The 14587-nt window shown below is 36.7% G+C and overlaps 1 protein-coding gene across 1 annotated transcript; it reads right to left on the bottom strand.

The window, feature by feature from the left end:
* Positions 1 to 241: 241 nt before the first annotated feature.
* Positions 242 to 1904, bottom strand: LOC122638657 (patatin-like protein 6). Its single transcript, XM_043831511.1, has 2 exons — positions 863 to 1904; positions 242 to 730 (listed from the first exon to the last, which is right to left on the bottom strand). The coding sequence occupies exons 1-2, from the start codon at positions 1799 to 1801 to the stop codon at positions 371 to 373; spliced, it is 1299 nt and encodes a 432-aa protein (XP_043687446.1). The 5' UTR covers positions 1802 to 1904; the 3' UTR covers positions 242 to 370.
* Between the last annotated feature and the right edge of the window lie 12683 nt (positions 1905 to 14587).

Below are 14587 nucleotides of genomic sequence, written 5' to 3' on the forward strand. Positions count from 1 at the left end.
AACCAAATATAGAATGATTTGAAGTTAATGATATTGTCACATAGGGTAATTATTACAAAAATTCCTTTTTCAAGTATGAAAATTTCACTTTCCTTCCCTTCAATTCCCCTTGCAACCAAACACATTCCCTTCAATTCCCCTTGCAACCAAACAGAGCCTATTGGCTTTACAATAAAAATTTCCCCTAATCTCATAATTTACACACACTAACACTATCTATACCTTATAAAGAAAACCATACACAAATTTGCTCTGCTCAGACTCTCATGTTTCGAGATTTACGGAGAGCGGCGAGCATCTACAAGATTGACAAAATTAAACCCCTTCAACAAAAAGAACAATTTTTTTTTTTTTTTTTGTTGGGTACTCACTAATATGAAGATTCAGTCGATACAGTTGCAGACGAAGTTCTTGGGGATACCGCTTGTTTGAAGATTACTGTAGGTAGAATACTTGTTTTTCTCCTCTCATGCTCCTTAATTAGCTCTCCAGCGAACCAGTCTAGCTTCTCTGAATTCGTGTTTTGAATGATCTTCTTCCCTCTAAAGAGTATAGACTCAACATTCTTATGTTTCAACATCTCTTCTGCAATGCCCAATAGAACTTCTCCCTTTTCCTCTGCCGATTTTGAGTTCTTCAGGAATTTTCCGACATCAAATCCGGTTGTTTGAATTCGAACATAATTACTTGTTCCGGCGTGATTGAATGCCATCGAAACAGATTGATCAACCTGTTTAATAACACCAAGAACAAACATGATTAGACTTAATAATTAAAGGGAAATGACTCTCTCGATCTCTAGTACTTGAGATGGAAATCCAAAAGATTATAAGGGAATTTTTGTCGTTTCACTTTAACTCACCATATCAGAAGCTCCTTCGCCGGCGACAGTAACGAACTCCGCCGCCGATAGTTTCGGTTTCCGGCTACCGGAGTCCGACTCACCGTTCCCCAGTGACACAACAAGCAAATCCTCCACCCCATCACAGAACGGGAACTCGTGCTTGTTGTTCAGCACATGAGTGATCGCCGCAGCCGTCGGATTATTCATCGCAACGCCACCATCCACGGCCAAGATGCTAGTTTTCTGATCCACGGATCTCATCTCAACAGCACTCATCACCGTCGGATCCGCAGACGTGGCCGCACAGATTTCTCTCATCTTGAAATCATAGCCATCAGTTTCCAATGCATCAGCGCGGGAAAACAAGAACGGCGCACGAGTCGATAGATCGTAGCATGGTATCAAAGCCGGCTTCACTGTATCCTTCAACGTTGAATCTCCGAAAGTTCGCCGGAACAACTTCTCCACCTTATTCGATGATCGGAAAATCCGCCTGAAAGCTCCTGCCGGCGAGGAATGGCTGATTTTCCGGCGGTTATCGATGAGGAACCGTAGCGCCTCATCGGCCGTAAACATGGAACGACCATCTTTACCTCGAGTGAATAGCAGAGCTGCCAGAATTCCACCGGTGCCGGTGCCAGCGACCACATCGAAGTAATCGGAGATTCGAGCATCAGTATTGCCAGATTTCTTACGCAGATAGGCTTCAAGATGTACGAGAGATTTACCGGCTAGGATTCCGTCAGTGGCACCACCGCCATCGATGGAGAGAATTCTAACCTTTCCGGAGACATTCTCGCCGGACTTTAGTGTTTCAACTGGAATTTCTTGTTTTCCGGAGACAAAAAGCTTCTGATCTTCGTAGCCAAAGAGGAATTTGTTTTCAAGAATGGAGAAGATCTCGTATGTAAGCTTGTCAACACCGAAAGTGGAGTCAAGCATTGGAGCTGCTGCCATTGTTGCAGAGATTTGAAGCTGATAAAAAGAGCTTATGAGAAAAGAGAAGAGAAAGAGAGAGACAGAGAGAGACAGAGAGAGAAGAAGAAGAAGAAGAGAGAAGAAGAAAAGTAAGAGATGACGACGAAAAAGAGCTCACTGGTTGTGCTTATATAATGCGAGCAGCAGAGTTTGAACTTTGAAGGAAGAAAGGCGCATGTTAGCAGGAACATTCGAAGATGGCGATGAAATCGGCGATGGTTTTGTTTTTGTGATTTGCACTCGTGCGGTTTGGGTTGACTCAGCTACCGACAGTACCTTTTCTGGTCTCCACATGTGTGTTTGACATCGTCCGTAGGAATCTATGCGAAGTGTCCGAATTGACGAAAATAACCCTGTTATATAACAAAAAAGCTAAAATGTCTGTGCAAGAAGACGTGGTGGCGCCTGTGAACGCCGGCCCTTAGCGTCCGTAGACTCCGTACTAAGGGAAGTGTATGAATGTTGGGGCCGTGCATGTAGGAAATCTCTTGGGCGCTGCGCTTCTACAGCTGCACAATGGACCCACTCATGACGTGGCATATGTAAGTGAAAATTAGGTTGTCAATGGTCAAACGATTGGTTGGTCAGGTGCAGTCTCGGGAAGAGTGAGACCAAAATTAAACCGTTAAGAAATTTCGGGTCTTGATTGTTTTTGGTTTTGGTTCGGTGTGGTTTCAGTTTATTTTGATTTTTCAATATTGGAATAATACTACTTTAGATTGATTTGTTTTTCAGGTTTGAATCACAATAAAATCTTATATTCATAATTCATACTGAGATAAGATTCACTAAAAACACTTTAATTTACCTTTCCGAAGTCAAACAAGTAAACAATCATGAATACGAAAATTGATTTGATGTATGTATGTTGTAGTCCGAACAAAAAAGAATAAATTGTAAGAAAAAAATAACTAATATTGAAATCAATGGATAAATAGAATTTATAGTGAAATCATTGTTACAAATTTTATAATTATTTATCATTAATTGTAAGAAAAAGATAACTAATATTGAAATCCGAACCCTACTTCCAAACCATTCATTTGACTATCTAACTAATTTTGTATAGTGAATAAGGAGATCAATGGAACCATGGTTACAAATCAATTTTCTTATTCATAACCTCATTCTCATTGATTTGTAACAATTCTTCTTACTATAAAAAATTTTCTCATTAATAGTGAAATCAATGGATAATCAATCAATTCCCCTATTCTTTAGAAGAAAAAAAATCACCCATTCAACCTTATGCTCAATATTTTTTATCGATTTCATTCGGTTCAATTTTCAGTTTGGATATCGATCGGTTTGATGTGGTTCGATTTTCAACCGGTCCCATCATATTGCGGTCCAAAACCAATACGATAAGGATCGAGGTTTGGTCCAAATTTTTGATCAATTTCAGCCGGTCTTGACGGTTCAGGCTAGGTTTTGAAACCCTTAGTCAATGGTGAGGCTAGCTAAGTTTGATTCCGTCTATGTGCCTAAGAGGCATATGAGATGGTTCTCGTACGTGAACCTGAGTTGGTCTCATCAATGGTGGCCATGGGTCCTCTCCAATCCATCTCATCCTTCACTACATACCTTTCCTAATGGCATTCATCTCCCTATATGCCTATGTATACCTACGTTGCTCTAATTACTATTTGCAATCTTTTAAACTTTTGAATTTTCAAATCTCAATTTTGCGACTTGACAAGATAACATTCTAGTATTTCTTTCCACAAAATTTGGACCCATCTAATCTACCATATGGTAAATATTTTTATTACTTTGATAAGACCTTTGATTATATGGTTATATGCCTTTATTTGATAGTATAAATATCTGATTTGATTTATTGTAATGTAAATTATCATATGTAATCTATAATATATAATAGTAAATTAGGCTTTGTGTGCTATATTAATGTTTTTTTTTCCTTAGAGTTTAAGTTTTATATGTAACAATTATATAGTTTATAATCCACCAATGGATGATTGGAACGTGGCAAAAGATCAAGTTAAAAGGAAGATTATGGTTGAAGTTACCATGATTCATTGGGACTCAAACTCTCTCATAGTGTGATTGCTCCACAAGGAAAGCAACTCTCGATAAGGAAGGGGAATCTCATCAAGGAAACCTCCCGCAAGAAAAGTTTCATTTTTTATCTCCTACTAGGAATCAGATCTCTTGATCGCCTATCCTATATATAGGAAGGTAGGATACAAGGTACGATACATTCAATCATACTCAATTGCTTTTCACCCTCGTGCTTTTTCAATTCCCAACTCCTACTATTGTTGCTCAAAGCTTTGACTCAAGCGTGAGTGAATCCCCCTCGGAGTCCGCTCTGACCCTCATTCTTTCTTGGTTCTTAGTCTATGGTACACAATTCTCCCCCCAATGTGACAATTCAGATTCCAACGGCAACATCTTGGTAGAAAAAATAAATATGGTATTGGTAATTAAGATTATTTCTTAGTCAAATAGACATGTAAGACATGTATGATTTGTATTTTTATCCTATTTATGTTTAATCAAACATTCTAAATTTAGATATTTAACAATACAATATGAGACTCATACTTATTCGACCAATGTGAAATAACTAAACGTTCATCTATTATCATTTTTTGTTTTCTTTTGTTGGGCAAAAGAAAGGAAGCCAAACTTATTTAGATAATAGATAAAAGTTCAACTTTAGGTATAGTTGGAAAACCAAGTTTTGACTGGAGCGAGTCACTCAAGTCGAGTCAAAATTTTGGAAAATTTGATCAAGAATCATGTAAACTAGGTCAGGTTAAAAAATGACGAGACTGGGTCATAAATCGTCTGAGTCAAATAAGACTCTTTACTTTTCCTGAGTCATGACAAACTTGACGAATTCAATCATTAAAAAAATATCATAAAGCTGATTCACTTAGAATTTGAGTTGAGTAAAATAGTAAATTCGTATTCAAAAACAATAAGAAACCCTTAACTCTTTGACTCCCCTCTCTTTTTCAATCATATAAACTCAAAATGCATTCATATGTGATTCATTATTTTGTGGTTTTTTTTCTTTTTCTTTTTTTTTTTTTTTTTTCTGAGTTTTGACTAGTGTGTACATATTTATTGTATTAAAAATTTTAAAAAAAAACCATGACTTGCCTTGACTAAGTTTGACATAACTGAGTCACCAAGTTTTTTTGAAAGGCCACTTGAGACAGAAAACCTGATTTTCCAATTATGATTTCTCAGAGTTCATGTACGCTCGTAAAAGTTCAAATAAAAACGGGGTTTTCAAACTCAAAAACAGATTAATGAGATAATGAAGCATGATAAGCAAACAAATCTACAACTCTTTTTTTTTGAAAGAACTAGTGTGGGAGGTGGACCCATCTCAGTTAAGTCAGTATCAGTCCACAATCCATTAGAATTGTCATGGACTTCCATAGTAAATGTCGGTGGAGATTCTACAAAGATTAAACAAGAAGAAGTCAATCCATTTGCTTTAGCGGGACCTTCTACAAGGAGAGTACCATGAGAAGTGGGCTCTTTATTTTTGAAGGTGATGGCTCATTGGATTAATGTATATAAAATCTAGCCATGAAAGACCAGTGTATTATCGATTAAGGATGTGAATCGATTCAATTTTGGTTCAATTCAAAATGTAATGATCGTGGTTTTAATCCAATCGATTATTAACTGGTTTTAATTGCCTAGAAATAAAAATAAAAAAATGCAATTATACCAACACTAATACACTAGATCCCATCAGAACTTCATAGTTTAGTGTGCTTAGGCAAGAATAGACCTCCTGGGAAGTCCTCGAGGTTGTAACCCCTTTTTCACTCTTTTTTACTTATAAAGAAGAAAAAAAAAAAAAAAAAAAAAATTAGACAAAAAAAGTTTGAGATTCAACTATTCGAACCAGATCCTCTCCTACATGCCTGTACATACAACATGCATCAAACAACTGAGTACTATCCTTGGGGTGTGTGTCGCCCACCCAATTGTCTGATGTGTGCTGGATGCATAGGCACACTGGAGAGGATCTCAATCCCAGCTATTCACCCAAAAAAAATTAGGAGAGTATTCGTACATGGCTGTGTATTGTCCACGGTCATGCTTTGAACCATTAAATGGGCATGATCATATACAATACATTACCCCTCATCTCCATCCAACGGACAACAGTTGCATGATCGTGCACCATGAACAGCCGTATACGAAACCACCTTTTGCCTAAAAAAAATAAAAACTTTTCATTTCTCAATCCGGGTCCACATACGAGGTGGACATTGGCGATCTTTTGGACGAGGAATTGGCGATATAAAACCCTACAGTTTTAGTTCTACACTCACTTTCCTATAAACTTTCACAGACCGACGCAGCCCCCCGTTCTCTGTACTATAAGCCAAATAATGCAGAAGAGATATCAAATCCAACGGTGCAGATTCTTTGTGCCTCAGCTTAGGGACACCACCGCCAAAATATAGAGGTAGGTAGGCCACATAAAGCCTCCCCCATAGCCACAAGAGGCCAAACACCACACGCACGAATTGTTGTCGGGAAATAAAAAAGCCTAATTTATAGGGTCATCGACTTATGATGAGGGCGGGCCTTTTTGAGTTCCATTGTGATCACGTGACGGGTTTGAGTCTAAAAACAATTTTTCTATAAAAGTAAGGGTAAGGTTGCGTATTATGATCTTCCTCAGACCCTGTAGTGACAGGAGCTTTGTGTATTGGATACGCCCTTTTTATAAAGGTCATGATAAAACACACCTGAGGTTTAACCTAATTCTATGTACCCTAATTAGAAACTATTATTTTGGAATCTTAAGAAACGGGGTAGTGATACTTACCAAAAAAAAAAAAAAAAGACAGGGGGTTGTGATATAGTGTTTTACATTTCACATAGAAGATGATATATATCTATGTGAGGATCATCAAATCAGCATATTTTACCTTTAATTAATGATTCACAAACCGACAAACATCGATGCCTAAAGGATGCGGATAAAAAGGGTTCTTCCTCTACTTTGATTGTTTTTCCTTCCTCTACTTTGATTGTTAATAAAGACCGTGATATAGGTTCTCTTGTTAATTATCCTTGTAAAACTGAGTTGTTCCTTGTTGATGATATTGTCGAAGGTAGGACTTCTCAGATTAAATTGTTTTTTATATTCGTTTGGCTATGCGTGGATGTTAACTTTGTAATTCTATTTTATTTTATTTATATATATACTTCTTACCCTTATGAAAAAACTAAAAAATACAAAATAAAAAAAAAAACTGACAAACACGGATGCTTGGATCTAAATGTGTGCCCCACGGATTTATTTCAAGGGTCGTGATAAGAATAGATCTAGTCTGTGGACCCCAATTAAACCATTACTTTGGAATATTTGCTAAAGAGTGTAATTCACTTTAGGGGCGTTATTCTCTGTGCCGCAGCACGGGCTATACCTAGGCACATGGTGGTGGGTGCAATGACCACCCTACCCCCCTAAATGGCAGACCCATGTGCCTGAGTGCAACCTGCGCTGCGACACAGAGAACATTCTCCCTTCAGTTTATCATCAACCGGTGCTATATATAAAGATTGAAAGGTAATTATTTTTATATGGTTTGGCCCATAGAGATAGATGGGTGTGTACCATGGGATTATTCTATCTTGACCCAATTTAAATTGCATGCATGGGAGAATCTCTTTCAATTTATAAACCCATTTTACCCGACAAAGAAAGAATTTCTTAAGCTTTTTCTGTTTAGGGGTACTTTAATCATTGGCTTAATTTAAGTGGTTTTTTTTTTTTTTTTTTTTTTGAAGAATCTATTTGTCTGATGGTTTGGATAAAAGTGGGGATAACACTTGATCATTGTTTTAACTTTTTTTTTTTTAATTAAAAATTAAAGGTTTTGCCTTGGGCTAAGTGACCACCTAAGTTTTATTCTTACATTTTAAATCTTTTCTATCTAGTTGGTTGTAAGCTTTTGTATTTGTTTAAGTTTTTTTGAATTCTTGTAATGCTAAAACACATCAAAATGTTTTAGTGTTGGGGTCACTTCTTGTTTAATGGATGGCTTTCTTATATATTTAATCATTGAGATGGTACAACCACTAATAGCTTTTGAGGTATTTAGAATGTCTATAATATGGTTTTATTAGGATAATTAATGTACCATGAATGTTTGGGGTGTGACCTTTTTTTTATTTTATGGAATAAGATGGCTTTGGATATATAGGATCTAATTTTGATCTAGTTAGGTATATCCAAAATGTATTGGAAAAAAAGGGATTTTGATCTTACAAACCTGTAGTTGTTAACTTCACATATGTTATAGACAAAGGTTTGATTAGGGTTTAATCAGATAAATCTAACACAAGTTCTATAGATTCAAGTTATTGGATTTGAATTCACATTTTAATGGAAAAAATGCATTGGTAATTGAAATAAATATAAGTATTAGGGGCACTGTTCTCTGTGCTGCAGTACAGCCTGTGTCCAGGCACATGGAGGTGGGCACAATGACCATCCTACCCCCTGCACAGGCTGCTCATGTACCTGGGCACAGACTGCGCTGCGACACAGAAAACATTCTCCCTGAGTATTATAATTCCAGAAATGAGTTCTAAATCTACAAGAAATTTTTTTTTTTAATGAACTCAACACTCAAAGCACCTAAAAGATGTCTTTTAAATGCCCAACACCACCCTCTTTAAGAAAGGGAGAGAGAGACTATTGGGCCCGGAAGAAAAGCAAAGTGGAGTGTCTTGGATGACAACATGATTGGAAAAATCCCAAGTGAAAAAATGTTTTCGAACAGTCCAGATTGAAACTATTTCTTATATGATCTACCTACTTATATCAAATGGAAGGATCACATGGTAACTCTGACCAATGGGAAGATAAGGCACAATTAAGATTGGCCGCGTGACAGATTCAAACATATTAAAGTATCCAATCGAAAAGTTTAAAGGGAAAATTACATGATTAGCTACTTTTGGGTTTTCATTTATAAAACTGTCCACCCTATGTTTGAGTTAACAAAAATAGACAAAAACAAGTTTAGTTTTACAAAACTAGACAAAATAGCGACACTCCTTCCTTCCTCGGTAGTTCCCCTCTGAAAAAATCTCTTTTTTTTTCCCTCTGTTACTTGGGGCAACAGAGAATGGCGGTGACTGGACAAGGGTAGGGTTCCATGGAACGGAGGATGCCTGGGTGAGAAGGCAATAATAGGGGTAAAAATGTCTAAAAAAGTAAGTGTGGGAGGGAGAGACTATTTTGTCCAGTTTTGTAAACCGCAACTTGTTTTTGTCTATTTTTGTTAACTCAAACATAGGGTGGACAGTTTTGTAGATGAAAACCCAAAAATAGCTAATCATGTAATTTTCTCAAATTTAAACTATTACGTGGAAAGATCCAACTAGTATATGAAGGCATCTATTGCATCGAGAAATCTCCATAAGTTGTCTTCCTACGTAGTATCCTGCACAAAGGAGTAGAGAAGACACCAGAGAGTCGGTTTGCACCAGTGGAGACTTTTCGATGCCTAAGTCAAATCTCTCTAAAGAACAATTGAGAATAATTCAGATAGATTATAAGTTCTTATACCTAAATATATATAGGGTTCGTGGCCAATTGAGGCGGTGAAGGGGAGAGTCCTGATTAACATGGCAAGCTTCATCTTTAGTAAGAGGATCGCTTGGTAGAATCCCCTTAAGAGTGTGATCTCTGATTCACTGGCATCCTGGGGAGCTTTTCTGATAGTTTCCTTAACAGGATAGGTTGGCGCAAGGAGAGATTACTCTATGCCAACATGGCGTGTTACGCCGTTTTTAGTAGGTTCCTTATTGGGATAGGTCACCAGAGTGATCCGATGATCTTTGTTTATTATGGGGCGTGGCCTTCTGATTACGTGATGTGATTTGATTGGGTAGTTATATTTAGGTATAACAGCATCCATGGTCCCAAAGTTTTTCATTTTAGGATTATTCCGAAAATTCCCCCTAACGTGCTGCTTATATATATAGTAAAATCATCCATTAGATTGTCTAGTCCAAACAAAGTTAATTGTTCATTTCTTAGTTAGAATTTTTGTTTTACATTTGTACTTTAACATCTTTGGATCCATTTGTTTTTAGTTGGAAACCATGTAAAATGAAAATTTTTATTAAGAAATATTTTCTAATGTTGTTTGTTTCTATTTAGAAATCACAAATAAGGAAAATCTTTTAGCAACTCAATGTAAGAGTAAGCCTTTGGTTGAAAGCTTTCCTTTTCCATGATTTATATCTAAAATGAAGGAGCCCAAGTCGGAAAACCTAGTATACCCTTCTTCTAATAGTAGGCGGCTACACCTATAAGAGGGGGTGTTAACCGGTGGAATAATAGTAGGGGGTTTATGTCTCCAACCAGCCACTAGGGATGAGAAAGGTGATGGAAAGGGCGGAAGGGATGGACTAAATGAAACGAGATGGTTGGCTCGTGATCCCCATGAGAGAACCTATTATTGGAGTGGAAAAGCCAGGCTCGACCTTTGATAAGGAGAGCAGGTGCAGTAATAAGCAACTCAAAGTCCGCAATCTAACTGAGGAAGAAATGGCCCTCATTCTTAGGTAGAAAGACTGAAAAATGAAATCCCATTTTATTTTTCCCTGTCTAATATATATATATATATATATGGGAAAAAGATCTCTACTTGGTGATGTTTCCTACGTCTTCTTACAGGGCACCGTGAAATGATGTCTCTGCCCCCTAAGTAGATACTCAGGCGTGCTCCCCCATTGACCCAAATGCTAGTGTAGAGACCATACAACCAAGTAGATATCTCTTGCCCATTTATTTTTAATCTTTCATGGGAAAAGGTTCTCTCCTATGTGCCACATAGGATGGTATTGTCACCATGCATGGTTACACCTAAATTACAAAAAGAAAAATGAAACCAAATTTTTTTAATGGGCAAATAAAAAAAAATTTAAACAATCCCCGTGTATTTGCACTTAATTTTGAGCCAGAATTATTTACACTTAAACAATTTATAATATAATCATTATAAATCATTTCTTCGAGTAATTTCCTGCAATTCACTCAAAGCTAATTTTCCATTATTTTTTTCTTCTCAGGTAAACAAGAAATATAAAGTGAAAATTATTATACAGGTTCCTACTATTTTCTAGATTTTAAGGTGACTTGAGCTTAAATTTTTCCTTGAAGGATTTGTTTGACAATGCTTTTCCTAAACTAAACAAAACAAAACACTATAAAAGGCATTTTATATCATATTTTATGTCCTATAAACAAAAGGGGGAATTTGTTAGCACTTTTGATAGAGCAGTTAGGACAGAAATATGTTGTTTTCAAAGGTGAGAAAGCTGATTTGCCTATTAACATAAAAATTAGGGGTGGTTTTAACAATAATTGGAGTAAATCTGTTATATAATACCATAAGCCATAGTTGAGTTTGAAGGTGATTGATCAATTACTAGAAACACAGATATAAACAAAAGGCTATGGACCCATTTGTATAAACTTTTTAAGATTCAGGAATAATCCACAAATGATGTTGTCATTGTTCTATCATTGAGCATCTGAATTGATTTGATGGAAGTCCAGAAAGAGCTAAATCTTTTACTTACCATTCTTAATCAGACTAGTCACTTCCTTATATTTTGCTTCAATCCAAAGTCTTTGACTTCTGAGCTAGAATTATCCTAAGGTTTCCAGCTATAATGTATCTTATCACTACAATAACGAACTATAAAAAAGGTGTACCCAGTGCACGAGGCTCCCGCCACTGCGGGGTCTAGGGAGGGTCGCTATGTACACAACCTTACCCCTGTTTTTACAGAGAGACTGTTTCCAGACTCGAACCCATGACCATTTCAATGGAGCAACCTTTACTGTTGTACCAAGGCCCGCCCTCTAACGAACTATAATGCCCATCCAATTATCTTTAATAATGGACTAAGTAAAATACTACCTCTCCCCCCCCCCCCCAACTAAAGGATCTAAATTCATCATAAGTATCCTATTTAAAGCTTACCCCATCATCAAGCCCTCTTTGCTTAGTTTGTAATTTTGCACAATTAAGCTGATCGAATCGATATGAAGATCAACCAAGAAATCTCTTGAGCTAGAAATTAAAATGCTTACTACTCTACAGAATTCAGATATTACATCTTAGGATTGCATTTTCGATGTCTTTTTTGGTAAAGGAATTAAATATTGTTTAGGATCTTCTAGGCTAACCCATCTGCTTAACTTGTAGATCAAGACATCATTTTGTAAATTAATTCTTCTTCTTCTTACTAAATGAGTTTCATTGTCATAAAAGCTACCATAATTTTCATTTTAATGTTGCAATCAAGACCAAATACTGAAATAATGCAGCAAAATATCTGAATTGATTGGAAAAATTAGTTCTCAGATTAATTGTAAAAGCCATATTTGAGGTCGATGGTGATAAAGTATGAGACTTGGACATACACAGATAGTTTGCTTTAAAATTCAGGAGTTCAATGCTAGCTAGCTGATGTAGACTACTTAGAGAATTAGGACATCTGAATTGATTGATTAAAATGTCCACAAGAGTTTACCTTTTCTCCTTGGGTCTTAAGATTTCAAGTACTAATCAAGTCTTTTATCATGCATCAAACATTTATAATAGTCGATATCGGGGGGCCATTATATCAATTAAAAATGGATCAATAGTTAATAAACAATCCCCCTTTCTCATTTAATTGTTTGTTTGCAAAGAGTATACAGTAATCATAATTTTTATAATCTTAGTTTTTGTTGCTTCAGGTTACCATTCTGTTATTACATTACTAATCTTAATTTGTTTCTTTTGAGATTACGCGGTTGCAATGTCACTGTCTCTCAACCACTGTATCATATAAGGGTCCACTGTATCATATAAAGTTTCTTTATAAGTTGCAGGAAATGGTGGAAACTAACTGTACTTGGGAGGTAGGCTATAAGTTCCATGATCTGTCATCTTTCCTTTCTTTCAAGTAGTATGTGTGATTAGTTTGGCTAACCATAAAGAAGATTAGTAATGAGTTGGGCCCCTAGTTGGGTCAAATACAGAGTAAAAGCAGAGAAGAATGCTAAGAATAGAACTCTTGCTGGGTTGGATTGGTATCAGGTTAGAAATCTAAAGCTGAAACTTACCTACCCAATTGTCAATTATGCCAAAAATGGAAAACCCAACTCAGATCAGATCCTTAGGCCTAGTTAAGAAAAGGGTCTAGCATGGGTCATTATATAGATTCAATTTAAGTTCTTTCAGAATAGAATTCAATTACGCATCAGTTTCAGGTATTGAACAATGATAGATGCAACCACACATAAAAGGTCACTTGAAGAACTGTAGAACAATAGCCCACTTTTTGTCTTATTTGTTTTAGATTGATCTTCTTAGTTAATAATACTAAAATATCCTATAATATGAAGAAAATCAAAGATGATTTCTGCTAAACTGAATTGTCCAAGTTGAAGGAAGAGCAGAAAGTGGGGGGAAAAAAATCTCTTTGGATAATTGAAGTCAATGAGATTAGGGGAGATGGGTAGTGCTCATGGATCCAAAAGTGTGTGTAGATGAAACCTAGCTGTCACCATTCTTGTCTTGTAAGGAGTGATAGAGAGAGGACTATGGAATGACAAATTCATTGCATGGTATGGGTATTACTATAGTTTCTTCAATAACTGTAGATGACCACCTAATATGGTCTATATAATTAATAGAATTATAAAGAACAGATACTGATATGCACTTCAAGGACAAATAATAGATACGGGTAGGAGAAACTTTCAATCATCCGGGCAATCATAGTGGAAAGCCATTGCCCAAGGGAAAGTGGTTCTTGAGTTCAAGTGGGTCAATGTGTACCTGAAACTTGAAAGGAAGAGTAATAGGAATCTTTGGATTTTAAGGATGTAATGAAGGGAAAAAAGGGCAAAGAAAATCATATGGGCATCCCTCCCCCCCCCCCCCTCCCTCTGTTTTTTCTGTTTCTTTCTATGGGTATGTGTTACAGCTTGTAAGTAGGGGTGTCAATCAGTCGGTTTGGTTCGGTTTCGGTCCAGTTTCACTGGTTTTGGTCGAGAATGGGTGAATCCGAAACCAAACCAATAAAGGAAGATTTTATTTTGATCGGTCTCAGTTCGGTTTGGCTTTGGTTTCTTATCGGTTTGTTATCAGTTCATATATATATATATATATATATAGACCATTTTTTTTTATGATTTCGGCTTGGTATCAGTTCCTTATCGATTTTATATCGCCTGGATTCGGTCTTTGTCTGGTTTTCAACTAGTTTCACAATTCCCCAATCCGATCCAATAATCTTTGGTTTGGTTCAGTTCGGGCTAATTTGGTCCGGTTTCAGCTGTTCGGTTCGCATTTTGACATCCCTACTTGTACGTGGGCTGCAGCCACCAAAAAAACACAAAAACCTTGTAACCAACCTAGGTGAATGGTCCCTTCGTTAGAGTCAACTTGGATTATATGTAACCACCTTGTTAACATTCATGAGGCTAGTGGATAAGGCAGCACTTGTTTTTATCACTCCCCCCCCCCCCCCCCTCCCCTCTCTTTCCCTCTGTAGTCATTAATCTTCAAAAGAATGGCACACATTCTTTTGCATGTTAATTGGCATGCTTGCTTTCAGTTGGGTACAAGGCTATCAGGTTTTCAGGTTTAACCAATTGAATTTTGCTGACCTTCATGAAAGTCAAGTTATAATGTTCAGATATGGGTGTGAGTGTGTGTGTGTGTGTTTAATTCA

This window comes from Telopea speciosissima, chromosome 9, assembly GCF_018873765.1.
Source record: "Telopea speciosissima isolate NSW1024214 ecotype Mountain lineage chromosome 9, Tspe_v1, whole genome shotgun sequence".
Classification (NCBI taxonomy): Eukaryota; Viridiplantae; Streptophyta; class Magnoliopsida; order Proteales; family Proteaceae; genus Telopea; species Telopea speciosissima.